Source organism: Sinohyriopsis cumingii, chromosome 2 (assembly GCF_028554795.1).
Source record: "Sinohyriopsis cumingii isolate HCF-2022 chromosome 2, ASM2855479v2, whole genome shotgun sequence".
Classification (NCBI taxonomy): Eukaryota; Metazoa; Mollusca; class Bivalvia; order Unionida; family Unionidae; genus Sinohyriopsis; species Sinohyriopsis cumingii.
In genome coordinates, this window is record NC_142962.1 from 153,492,243 (window position 1) to 153,506,979 (window position 14,737).

At 36.9% G+C, this 14,737-nt stretch overlaps 1 protein-coding gene across 1 annotated transcript in view; it reads left to right on the forward strand.

The window, feature by feature from the left end:
• LOC149806132 (gastric triacylglycerol lipase-like) overlaps nt 1-14,737 on the forward strand; it is a 54,372-nt gene that overhangs the window by 34,905 nt on the left and 4,730 nt on the right. The window contains exons 2-7 of the mRNA XM_089951023.1: nt 7,815-7,923; nt 8,201-8,405; nt 9,433-9,676; nt 12,934-13,089; nt 13,411-13,482; nt 13,746-13,817. Of these exons, the coding sequence (XP_089807149.1) occupies nt 7,815-7,923; nt 8,201-8,405; nt 9,433-9,676; nt 12,934-13,089; nt 13,411-13,482; nt 13,746-13,817 (858 nt within the window). The remainder of the gene's footprint in view (nt 1-7,814; nt 7,924-8,200; nt 8,406-9,432; nt 9,677-12,933; nt 13,090-13,410; nt 13,483-13,745; nt 13,818-14,737) is intronic.

A 14,737-nucleotide genomic window follows, 5' to 3' on the forward strand; every position in this document is an offset into this window, starting at 1 on the left:
AGAGGTCCTCGTTGATAAATTCGTTGAAAAGCAGAAGCAACCTCAGATGCTGTTTTAGTCGTTAACGGCTCTGCATCTTTATATCTACTTGCAACATCAACTACAGTTAACGCGTATTTATATGTTCGACGACGAACTGTATCATGTGGCAGAAATAATATATCAGCTTGATGAACTTCATTAGGAGCACTAACATTAAAATGTGCAAAATTAATTTTTCTAGGACGCGGTAGATAAATTTGCCATATTGCCTGTTTGGATAACCAATTTGCTGAAGTATCACGTGTGACTTTTGCTGCACTGGCAAGTTTACTAATTGCTGCGCTACCCCTCCAGTATCCTCTTGGGGAATAATAAATCGACTCTATTATAATTAATTACCAGCGCCTAATACAAGCTTAGATTTCATCGCAGATTTTATTAACCAGCTAGCTAACCTCTCCTTGAAAGATTTATCAGTAATGGAATTTAGCGCGTGAGTTAATTTCACATCCGCGAGATGCCTATCTTGTAGATTTTTACTTTTATAAGCTACATCATGGACATGGCACGCTTTATCGATAGCATTTATCGGATACTCACCTGGGTTTGGTCGATCTTGGTCATCAAGTCTGATATCAAGTCTGGTTCCAGGACCACAAAAATTATATCCGGGTAGATGTTTTTCTCCTGGGTATTTAGCCCACGGAGCTCCTGGTAATTTTCCTAACTTGGCGGCAATATCACCTCCTTTTTTTATTACTTGGCGCTGACCCTGACATGGGAATAAATTTAAACTTTTTTGTACCGCATCGTTCACACTTGCCCGAAACCGCGGATCTATTATTTTTTGTTGTAATGGTTGTTAGATCACTTGTTGGCGTGCGCGCCCTGCACTTCACACAATATAAATCCATATTTATATTATATTATTCTAATGGAGATCACTGACTTTTCTGCTACAAGGAAACAAGAACCAATTAAGCATCATCCGATGCTACCAAATTCTGTCCGAATGATTATCATGGGTCCATCTGGATCGGGTAAGACTCAGTTTTTGTTAAATTTAATAATGAAGTGGATGAAGTGGGACAAGTTGTATTTGGTAGCTCCATTTGTGGACGATCAACGATGCTACAATGTGTTAAAAGATTTTAATGAAAGTGCAAAATCATTAAACGACGGTGATGATGTTGTTGAATTTATTACTAGTATTGATGAATCACCGTCTGTGGATGATCTTGACAGGTCAATTAACAATTTACTCGTGTACGATGATGTGATGTTGGATAAACAATCAAATCCAGCTAGGATATTTTCCGGAGGTAGACATAAAAACACAGATGTGATTTATGTAACCCAGCGATATACACAAATTCCTAAAGTGATCAGGGATAAATGTAATATTCTTGCTGTGTTCAACGGAGTTGATACACACACGTTACAAAATATTAATCAGACTTGGTGAAACGGTGACATGAATATAAATAAGTTTAGAAATTTATTTAGTCAGGCTCAGTCAACCCCGCACGGATTATAACAATAAATTTACATGATCCTCGGACACGGTATCGAATCGGGTTAGATAAAAATTTTGGATAATTTTTCGCACATCGGTTTTCAAAAAAGGACGCAGCAAGCAACAGGGAGGGCAACGACAACAAAGGGCAGCAACGAGGGCGACAATTACGTTTACAACGAAGCGTCGTGGCGGTTTTATAAAGGGCTTATTTCGGCATTTGGAACCTTCTAAAAGTTGTAGGGTTCGCCCTCCCTACTGCTCGTAGTTTCGGTTTGCAATCAACACTCATATATTCCATATTTCTCCGTCATTGTCATACATGGTTATGACAATAAAGAGAGTTAAAATCGCTAATGAAACACATTTGAGGGTTATATGTGCCAAGTATTGTCTACTCTAAAAACATGTACCGTTCGAAAGCGTAACAAGTATTGTATGGGTCACGCTGAATATCAAATTGAAACAGGTTATATAAATTCAGTCCTTAATATGTTTGCACCATTTATGTGGAGAACTATTTTCAGATACGGTATTACTTGAGACCTACCTTTTTTCTTTGTAGTTAGTTTTAGTCAATTTTTATAGTACTTCCTCCGTGCTTACAAAAATGTTCAATGTTGACACATTTTAAGTCTGTTCAGAGAGAGAGAGAGAGAGAGAGAGAGAGAGAGAGAGAGGGAGAGAGAGAGAGATGATGATGATGATGATGATGATGATATTCGTTTATTCCTCCATTTTCTGAAGATTTTCAGACAAAGTATATAGATGCAATGAAATACATAGAATCACAAAAATAGTGGATTCGTTACTTACGAAGTCCTTTGAATTATTTCCAATAACAAACGAATAAATAAATTAATATCATTACTAAACTATATATATATATATATATATATATATATATATATATATATATATATATATATATATATATATATATATATATATATATATATATATATATATAGTTTAGTAATGATATTAATTTATTTTAACATTTGATAAAAGTGGTAGGGTCACTCTAATAATATTAGTTTTTCCTGTTGATATATTTCTGTATCTTATTATAAAATATATAATACAGAGTTAAACTTGAACAAGAAACTACATTGATTGTGTTAATTGCGTCATCACCGCATCTAGATAAAAATTTTGATTAATTCATAAGTAAACACTCAATATACGCCACGATTCTTCTTTTACTGTGTCTTCTTCTTCTTTAAAATGAAATAACAATCGCCAATTAGAAGTGAATTATTGACTTCAATCGATGGAAATACGTTTCTCAAAGAAAAATACTCGTCCACCAAAAACACCTTTTTGCGTTCTGTCGCTTGGGGACGAGACACGTGGGTCATGAACAGTGTCGCTTTTCCGTCGGTAATGTGAAACTTGTCTTTGGATTGTTGCACGTGTTGAATCTTGTCAATGACTTTGGAAGGTGAATGTTCTTTCGTGCTGCTAAACTCGATCCAAACGGGGGACTTCAAACTGTCGTGATAAATGGAAAGTCTCAAGCGATCGTCTTCTTTGGCTTGACGTTATCGTTTCAGTGTAGTTAACAAAGAATTCCACACCTCGGTGATGAACTCCTCTGCTTTCTCCGGCGGTACTTTGGACTTGAAATATTTAAACTTCACCGTGTACGTGTAAGCCGTAGTTATATATTTTCTAGAAGAACGCTTTTCGGTCGCTCGAAAGTGGTAGTAGTTTTCAGGGTTTACTGGTGGTGAACTTTGGTTGAGTGTAGACTCTTTGGGTTTGGATTCTGGATCACTCATGTCATCTTCAAAATCGCTGGCAAGAATCTGAGCCAAAACTGCAGCTACTGTGAGAGTCGATAAATCACGTTTCTGCCTCTTGCTTTCTTCTCCTTTCTCCACGAAATAATGCGATCGTTTCATCTTGACTGCAAAAGTCAAATGACTAGATTTTAAACACCATGGTCTCCTATATATTCATTTCAGACCAGTGTATAAAGGGTCAGTGTCTTCTCTCCTAGTATTCATTTCACTCTCAAACCTAACAGGAAGAGTCAATACAGATCGAACTTCTGACAGAGCTTTGAGAGGTGTCATACGAAAGTTTTCTTCAGACAAGCCGATGGACTACTCCGTCTCCTTTCGAGATAAAAGTCAAGATACTTTCTATATCTATAAGAAGAAAGGGTATTGGGCTACATAATGTCCAGACCGTCAAAAATGCAAGACAGGTGTCAGAAGAGACAAAAGTCAAGATACCTGTTATCATTGTAAAGAGAAAAGAAATTGGTCTTCAGACTACCCTAAGAAACAACAAGAACAAGAGCTGGGTTCAGAGCAGGAAGAAGAGAAACCCTCCCAAAAGGAAGAAACCAGTCAGGTGCAGAAAGAGAAGAAGAAAAAAAAGAGAAGTAAAGAAGACGAGGAGAAAGCGAGAAAGAAGAGGAAAAACCTATGAAAGTGAAAAAATTAAGAAAACAGAGAAAGTGAACAAAAACACAGAAGAGGTCTATAAACTTTTGAAAGTGTTGTGTTGTGAATTAGATTGTAAAATTTGTACCAGAATAGACCAGACAGGAAAGATAAGTGTCTCTTGGCTTTGATTTTTAGAATAAGGACTTACACTCACGCACTCACACGCGTAAAGCATGGAGCAAAAAAGGAATTTTGAGTTTTAATTGATTTTGGCAAAATGAATAATATATCTTTTCTAAAGAAGTGGGTGGCCCTGAAAAGGACCGTTGGGTGTTTTGTTATTTATAAAAACAACTCAGGAACGGGAAGCAATCAGTTTTAGCTGCCTTAAGCTTTTGTCACGGCCAAGGCCTACTTCTGGACTTGCTCCTGTCGATGATAATTTGAGAGAAATCAGTAGGGCTGGTATATCAGGTGTAGTAACAGGGTTGGGCTGTTTGGCTCGGGAAGGTCTTTTTCTCTTGGGTCGTATTAAAGAAGTCTAATACATTTGTTTCAGACTCTTTAACTCTGCCTAAATGTCTAAGAGTACCGTCACTGTCTGACTTTCACTGTCCACCTTCTCTCCTAGACCTTGTTTTTCTCTGCTGATTCTTCATCTTGTCGTTTTCTTCTTCTTGCCACTTCTTCTTGTTGTTGTTGTTGTTGAAGGAGAAAAGCTTGTCCTGCTTCTTTCTGCTGCTTAAAAACTTCTCCATTTCTTCTTTCTGCCTCTGTTTAAAATCGTCTACGTGTGGTAAGGAAGGAGAAGGTGGTGAAGGTGCTGGTGTCGGAACAAATTTTTGCAAAGAAGAGAGAAAATCCACTAAATCCTAATTAAAATTGGTCTCTTCTGGAAGTAGGACTGTGTTGAATTTGGTAGCCGCTGCTATGCCATCGCTTCTCGTCTCCACGGCCGGTGCACCTTAATTCATCGTCTTCTTAGTTTCCGTCATGTTTGAAAACTCTGTCGCATTGATTCGCAGCGCACAGACGCTAGCGCATATATATATATATATATATATATATATATATATATATATATATATATAGGGAATGTGACGCAACAGTCAGCTCTCTTCGGAATGGAAGACAGACTCCACACTGTGACTGAGTTTTGTAACGCGTGTTAGGATTGGTGAAAAAACTCAGTCCGTTTCGATACGATATTCCATTATAAATAACCCGGTTCACTTCTCTTCACATTCTCTTCACGTGTTCTCGTCACAAGATGTGGACTAACGTTGAATCATCTACTCTCATATCGTCAATGCTGTTCCGTACCGACTTACCCATGTATGTTTAATCATCATGGACAATCATCTACTGTATTTGGGTCTCCCTAGAGTAGCGCGTATAAAGGTCAGGCCCTTGCCACATTGTTGCCAATGGTCAGTACCGTGACCTCACCTCATCTGCTCCATTCCTATTAAGCCCAACTTTCCCTTGTCGGGAAACAGCCCCATATAAACCTTGTCCGTAAATGTGCATAGGGTGATCTGAAAAACCTTTTCCGTAATTGTGCCCAAGCTGTGTGTGTGTGTGTGTGTGTGTGTGTGTGTGTGTGTGTAATCTATTTTTCCATTGTCCGTAAACAGCCCCTCTTCACTACTTTTCTTTTCAAGGATCACAAGAAACAAAAACATGGCGAGGAAACAAGCCGAAAGGTGAACTACCTTAAGGAAGGGAATACGAACCAGAAAAATAAAACCATTAGGACTTGAGGCAGAACAAATGGGAAGTCGAAGACGGGGCTCGGAATAAATATGCCTCTATTAAAGACAAAGTGAAACCCTATGCAAAATTCCTAAATATTCTTTACTTCTTCAAAATTCTTTTTGACTTTTTACCAATATGCAGAACAACAGACTAAGGGGGGGGGGGGGCACACACGGATCGAAAATCTTTCGGAACAAAATTTTCGGCCAAAGGGGATCGCCTCGTAGGTCATTAGCTCTACATAGCTAGAGGACGGAGAGGTGTACACACAAACAAAAAATATATATTGCTTCATGATTCAAGTCAATGTGCATTTTTTTCATAGCCATATTTGTTTTATAGTCAACTCGCGCCCGCGCCTCTGTGTGTGTGTGTATGTGTGTTACGCGAAGGAAATAGCAGTTTAATTCGTGACGTCAGATGTAGGCAATGAAATTTGACCGGAAGTACGAGAACTCTTCTGTATTTTCCGGACAGAGTAACACACACACACCCAAACCAAAATAGAAAACACCAAAGAAAAGAAAGCACAAATTCCAACAAAAAAAAAACCAAAAAAAAAAAAACCAAAAAAAAAAACCATACAAATGGAAAGCAACTGGTTTAATGAATATAAATAGAGAAAGGTGGTTATACAGATATTCTGTGATTCATCGGGCCTGAAAATATAAAATCAACCTGACTATGAAAGCGTGTGTGTGTGATTCGGATTTTTTTTAACATAGCTTTACCAATTTTTTTAGTCATATTGCTACGATATATGCAGTGTGGCAGTTTATAGTCATGTCTATCACTAGGACATCATGCCGCTGACATGCAGCATGATGTCTCACAATCACATTATCCTGACACCAGGCCGACCAGACCTAACACTAACCTCTTAATGCTGCACGCCTAGCCAAGTAGATGTTGGTACCGTTTTTATAAGTCTTTGGTATGACTCAAACGGCGTCCGAACCCGCGACCTCCCGAATCCGAGGCGGCCGCTCTAACTACTTAGGCTACCGGAGCGGTCTACTTTGAAAGTCTTCAGTAACATTAACGGTTTGGTAAGCTGACCGCTATGGGCATGTTGTCTTGATGTCTTGATGTACAGGTCAATATGGGCGCTGTTACACTTTCTTACTCAAATTTCGATCATTATAGATTTTTCTATTTCTCTAATTGTGGTCAAAATTCAAGATTTCTAATAATTTTCAGCATTAATATTTTTGGAAGAAATTCAAAACTTTTAACTTTGAGATTTTTATATTTTTGAAATGCGACAACTAACATGACACTTTAGAATTCGCGGGTTTCAGAATGTTAAAGATCCAAATATCTAAAAGTGTTTAGATTTTTAGAAATTAGTTCAAACATCTAAACTTCTACAATTTGAACATAGAAGGTTGAAAAACAAAATCTCAGTTGAAAATCTCTCAAAGTTTCTTTTTGTTAAATTTAGATTTTGATCTAATTCTAAAAACAAAAATGTTTGAAGTTTGAATTATTAAGAGATACGCACACCAGTATGTGTACTTAATACAAAAGAGAGGACCCATTACTTAGTGGTTAATGAATTGTTGCAATGAGAGCTTACGCAGTTTTAACAGCGTGGTGTTAACGTCTTCTCTTTGAATTCGCCGGCATCACAGTACAGTGAAAATATATAATTTTTTTATCATTCTTGCATGAGACTTTGTTCTAGAGGTCAATGCAAATTTAATTATACCTGACAAAAATACTTCATCAAAGGAGGCATATTTTATGACCGAGTTCTCTAAATTTAAGCAAATTAATGAGCATTGTTTTTGATCCAAGCATGCTACGATATTCTGATCAAAGCAATTGTTACTTCAAATATAAATATTGAAGCATGGTAGAATTAGCGTGTTTTCTCAGATCTTGAAGAACCATTATACTGACACATGCAACAATTAAAAATAAAACTGTTCTGAACGGAACACATTACAATAGCTTAAAATCTGAAATACTGATTTTTAAAACACTCAGAATAAACGAATATGGAGTTATGATAAATCTGTTCTTACTGCGGAAGAATCGCTCATGTCTTAGAATAACAATTTTGTTTGTGCGTGTATTCAGAATCAGTGGATATAAGTTGTAACCCTTGCTTTTACTAAAATTATTCAAAAGCTTTCGTTCTTCCATTCTGATAGACACAGCTGATAACAAGCAAGGGATATCCATGCGAGAATCACTACGTCACAACTGAGGATGGCTTTATTCTCAATCTTCAGAGAATTCCACATGGAAAGAAGACTACAGGTAATGAGGAGAGAGGTGTGGGTGATTAAAACATCCCATGGGTAACGTAGATGACACATACTATCGTGATGATCGTATGGAAGAAAAGGAAAAGAGGACAAGAGAGAGAGAGAGAGAGAGAGAGAGAGAGGCATTATACTTTGTGTGACGATGATATGGAAGACAAGGAAAAGAAGATTAGATGAAGGAATATGGTACACATGAATGATGTGTGTGTGTGTGTATTTTTTTAAGGATGCAAAGTAACACACAACAAAAAAAAAAACGTCAATTGCAGGGAGGACAACCAAACCAGTAGTTCTGCTGCAGCACGGCATTCTGGCCAGCTCTACATGTTTCTTGGACAATCTGGCGAATGAGAGTCTTGGTTTCATCTTGGCTGACGCAGGCATGGATGTATGGTTGGGGAACAGTCGAGGGAACTTCTACTCCAGGAAACACAAGACTTTACAACCGTCAGATAAGGAGTTCTGGGCGTGGAGGTTGGTACAAACTGACAAACTCTGCTAATTATTTTGCAAAGTCACTTTGTTTGTATAAAACTGAAGATAATATATACTGCGAAATTCCATTTGGACCAAATTAGTATTGAGAAACTCTCCATTAATTCTTTCTGATGGTTACAATTTGATTGAAATTCAAATCTGCACAGATTTAAACGTGAAGATCTAACGGCCATTTTCTGGAAGACAGTCGCGTTGCAGCTTTTATGATTTTTGGATGTAAATCAAAACTTAGAGTCATTCGGCATGGCTTGCTACTACATTGTAAATGTCCAATTATGCCGAATAACAAGGCCTAAAGCTGTTTGAAAGGAACGATCGGACTGGTCTACACATTTATGCATCAAATGACCATAAACAAGATCGCAAGAACTTAAATTATGATGTGCGCCAACCCGATTTCCAGGTAATATAGGTCTATGAAAGATTTGATTTTTTTCCTCAGATTGTTGCTTGAATTTGGTGAGGTAGAACCGTGTATTGACACTTGGGAGTATTTGCATGGTTAGAAACGCATAGTCTTCCTCGATGAATAAACTTTCTGGCTATTTGATATTGAAATTTCATTATGTCACGCTCTCATTATTAACACTGTGCATTTCTGGAATTACTGGAAATTACAATACCAGTATCGAAACTGTTTAGAATGATATGTAATTTCTGTAACGTATTATTTACTCAAAATTTAGTCGGAAATAAAAGTTACATCAGAGCTAGCAGAAGATAAAAAGTATATGTTGATTGACACATGTCCCTCAGTTTGAAGCAAGTTTACCCTTTATATTATTAGGACTATACTCTGAACATGTAAAACATAGCGAGTACTGTACTGACATCCTGTAAAACTATATATATAATATATATATATATATATATATATATATATATATATATATATATATATATATATATATATATACACACAGCTCCAATCAATGACGCAAATATATACTAACGAAACATTTACATGAGGTTGATTTTATTATTTAATATTTTTCTTCTGAAGCTGGGATGAAATGGGTAAATACGACATGCCCGCCAACATAGAATACATGTTAGGCTTAACTGGTGCCAAGCAACTCACTTATATTGGGTATTCTCAAGGGACGGAAATGGCCTTCGGACGACTTAGTGAAGATGCAAAACTCAACAAAATGATGAATCTCTTCGTGGCATTGGCGCCTGTTGCAATGGTTGGCGACATAATTGGACCTATAAGGCTCCTTGCTCTTTATGCGAAAGATATACAGGTAAGCAGAAGCGACTCATGCACACATCCATCACACGAGAATTAATGTCCTAATGTGAGAGTCTTCTGCCAGTGAGTAGTCCATTGTACTCATCTGTATCAGTTCTCTTTGTCTCCCTTCTCCCTCTTGCCCCCTTCCTTATCTTCCTTATACTATTCTCCTTCTCCTGCACCCTTACTTTGCTACTCAGCTACTCCTTGCACTTCCTCCTTCCCACCTTAAGAGTTTACTTCCATCTCTACGTGCACCCTGGGAGCTTTCTGTAGAAAATATAAGGGACGTACATCCGGTTCTTCCTGTACGCCTATCGTAGTCTACCACTTTCTCATGGACTTCTCATCAGAAAAATGGCGAACACTCTACCAGGCCCTCTTCTCACACTAACGTACCTCATTCCATACACGCGTTGCTCTACATACAAATAAGATTACTTAACCAAGTTTCGTAACACACACACACACACACACACACTGTCTAAATGTTACATTGGGACACATCAGTCTACTGTTCTTACGGTAATCGTTCATATTACCTGTATCCTACAAATGATAGAATGATACATAAAAATACGTAAATACAAATTCACTCTGTCTACCTCACATAATTCTTTGACTATATACTGATAAATGCAAATACAATCCTAACTGAAATTCTAATAGATTCAACTATACACTATGATGTAATATTCTCTAATAATTGTACGATATGTTATAATACACGATCTATACAATTCCTATTTACACAAATCAGTTCTATGATATGCTAGGTTCCATGTCCTAATAAAATAGCTATACGTTATAATACAGAATCTAACAAAATCCTTTTTACACAAATCAGCACAAATATTCGTCTGAGATATTTCCTACGTGTTGAAGCTTTCTATTTCTTTCCCAGTCAAATTCCTGTTTCCCGTTTTTACGAATCTCTTGCTCGGAGTGGTCTTTTCCCCTAGAATTCCTTTTGATACTTTTTTGTATCCTCCACTCCTTAAAAACGGTCAGGAACCACATATTAATTTCACCTAGGTACTGGCTAGATGTGTCATTGTCTCCTTGTCTCCTGGGACATTAGCTTCTCCTACTGGTAGGTTTTTAAATTTCTCTGATTCCGATTGGCTAGTACGTCTAGTTTGATGTCCGCGGCTTGCCACAAACCCCATTTCCCAGGTAACTGTGAACTCTGAAATCTGGCCTTTCTAGTGACACAAAGAGTTTAATCCCTTTGAAGCGACTAGCCGATCACCCGACTAATTACTGAACAAACAGACAGAAGGCCAGTCAACTGTAATAATCTTACGTAACCCTTAGCCAGTAAGAAAGTTAAAATCACAGCCTTAAAGATTGAAAAATTCTGACAATTTTCTCACACAGTATACATGGAGGACAGTATACCTGGTGGAGGTATAATCCACTGGAAAGCATCTTAGATAAGGGCTGTTCATGTTTTGGCGTATACGGTGCTGTAATCGGGAAGTAGCACCTGTTTCTCATAGACGATTTGAAGCACTTACGCCAACGGGTTACTGATGACTTGGTGATCTGACCAGCGTACAGTCTCAAGTCGATTTGGGATTTTGACGAGAATGCTTTTGTCCCTTCCTATTTTCAATGCTTGCTTCAGCGCATCAAATTTCACCACTTGACTGGAATGATAGGTGTGTTGTATGATTCCTTTAACTTTGTATTTAGTGTAGATTTGTCCTTTGTCATCTCGGTAATGGTGACCTAATTCCCGGGTCTGGCACCTACAAACCGGGAAAGGTATTTTCAAGATGTTTGTCGATCCACACTCCTAACCATTATTTTTGATGTAAACGTCTGATAGTATCCATGTCAATAAATGTGCATACAGATGTCTGCGTCATTGTCAAGCACACCTATGGGTTCCAAAACCATGTACAATTTCAAATGTCCATTTGTCGTCATCTAAAAAGCGGCGATCTCATTGGCAAACTCGTTGCTTTCAATAATATCGGGTAATTTCGTAATTCAACATGACCACATCATTTCATTCGACTACGATCTATTTGATGAGGTTATCTTTATTGTCGAACAACTGTAATTAGCCGCTTGGATCCCTAACGTTTTCTATCTTTGGTATAATCGCTCACTAAGCTAATTTACGATTGAAACAATTAATCATGACTTTAGGGAAAGCACGTATTCCGGTTCGATTTCCATCATTGATCGGTACTACCAATCGAATGTTTCTTTGTATTCTTCTATGTGACACCACTTCCGATATCCTATAACATCCTCTTTCAATTTGAAGAATTGTTGACTTATTCCGCAGAAGCATAAATATGCATAAATTCGATTCTTCACTTTGGTATTGTTCCGTGAATGTGCAGATCAACTTAAATTATTACATATGCATTATCAACAAGTCAAAGGGACAAATTATTCTTAGGCATTATCAACAAGTCAAAGGGACAAATTATTCGTAGAAGTTATCAACAAGTCAAAAGGACAAATTATTCGTAGGCATTATCAACAAGTCAAAAGGACAAATTATTCGTAGGCATTATCAACAAGTCAAAAGGACAAATTATTCGTAGACGTTATCAACAAGTTAAAAGGACAAATTATTCGTAGGCATTATCAACAAGTCAAAAGGACAAATTATTTGTAGGCGTTATCAACAAGCCAAAAGGACAAATTATTCATATGTGTTATTAACAAGCAAAAATGAAAAATTGTTCCAAGTTTATCAACAAACCAAAAGGACAAATTTCAACAACAAATATCTCTATTTGGTGTAATTTAGAACAATTATTTGATCCTTTGAAACGTATGAAAAATATCAGATTTATACCAAATTTTGTCATTCCTTCGGTTAAATCTAAAACAGTTACTTCACATACTGAGTCGTAATTTGCTGTTTTGAATCAAACTTTGTTTTTCATAAATTCTTTTTCTCGTTTTATCAAATATTTTCGAATGAGCACGTGAAGTTTACAAGATCCTCAAAGTACGCCTTAAATTTAGTTCCATAGAAATTTGTCTGTTTATCCACATGAAATAAGTAATGAATTCCGTCTTCGTACTTCAGTGTTTGACCATATTGCTGTCAGTGTTGATACTGCTTATTTCATTGTTATGATTACTGATTTCATGAAGCATTTCAGGATATCACTCTGCTATTTTGAAATCGACAAATCAATGTTTGTATTCTCTTTAATATTAATTGTAACACGCGAACATTATAAGGGTTTAAATTGACATTAAACTGTAACTTTGAATTTTGATATTTTACAGGCATTTTTTGACAAATTTGGAATTCGTGAATTCCTTCCAAATACGGAGATCAACCAGTGGCTTGCAAAGGACTTCTGCAATGAGAAGATCATGGAGTACTTATGTGCAAATCTCTTGTTCTTACTTGGTGGATTCGACATCAAGGAAACAAACGTGGTATTTTAATCCCGTTAATATGATGATTATTCGATATAAATTTTTTTAGTGGCCTAGGTTTACTATCGCCAACACAGTTTTATATACTGTGTATTTTCGTTTAAACCACAAACAGGCAAAGAAAATAGAAATTGTGGTTTTAGCTGTTCTAGAGATTGCATCAAGTACTTCAAAGCAAAAAATAAATTAACAATGACGCAATAATATATCCATAAATCTTTGTAACGTGTCTAACACGCAATGAAATGGCTTTTCCTCCTGAACTTTTTTTTCTTTTGGCAAGAGATGACCAATTATCATTGCATATCTTCAATATTTCAGAGCCGTGTACCAGTCTATGTGGGACATAACCCTGCTGGAACCTCTGTCCAGAATGTGTTGCATCATGCACAGGTATAAGAGAGAGAGAGAGAGAGAGAGAGTACATAAACAAAACATTAGTATCACTTAAAAACTAAAAGTATTAATATCCTTTATGGTACATACGCCAGCATAGATAGATGGATAGATGGATAGATAGATAGATAGATGGATAGATAGATAGATGGATGGATGGATGGAAAGTAAGTTCCATAGTCTATATCATCATGCACCTTTATGATCAATATTATTAAGTTTCTTCGTTTTACTTTATTGTAATTCATTTTATATTTCAGTCAGTAAATTCGGGTTTATTCCAAAAATTTGATTATGGTTCTGAGAAGGAAAACATGCGCCATTATAACCAGGTATGTCTTAAACACGCATCTGAATTCCATACCACAATCCGAACATTTAAATTCTCAGATCGATGCAATGTAGAACTAAGAAGAAACATTTATCCATTGTGCAGCTAAACGCTGGTTTTGCAAGGGTGCCTTTTTGCGTTGATCAAAAGAAACAGTTTTCACATTTGCAATTAATTCGCCGTTTTGGCGACCTTGTTATAACAGAATGTTGTCCTAATATAATATTCTAATGAAAATATAACCCTTTAAACCTTAATAATTGCACGCAAGATAGTTGTTAGGCACGCCTCCCTGGAAAGAGTCATAAAGCACTCATCGGATAAGAAACGTCACGATTAAATGAGGGAACAAATTTTCAGTTAAGAAAGTTTTATTAAGTTGGCCCAGCGTGCCTATTCACCAGCACTACCTACCAGTCAATCCATGTATGTTGGAGAGTCAATAGTTCACCTGCCAAACCAATCACAAGTTATCTGTATATCGTGGGGGTGGGAGACTCACATTCGGGCCATTTCGACTATTCTGCGAGACAAAACTATGCCTCCGATGTATGTCAGCAAAGCAATTTACAGAAAAATCATACAATTTATTCGCATATAGAAACCGCAATCTATGCAGACCACCTCGGCTGTTTCTACGATTTGATTGACTGTAGGATTGACTAAGACGCTGCCAGAGATAAAATAGTTCGATGCATTAGCCGAGGTGGACTGAATGGCAGCGATTGGCATACATTTGAGGCATGATTCGTAGAAATGTCCAGAACTTGCGAATGCGGGCAATTACTCGTGCACCGAAAAGAAGATACATTTAATAAAGCTATTACACTATGAGTATAAAGTAGATCAATCTTCAATTCAGTGACCGATCAACGATGTGTCTACAGTATATTCGACATCTTAATTTGCGTTTTCTGCAGA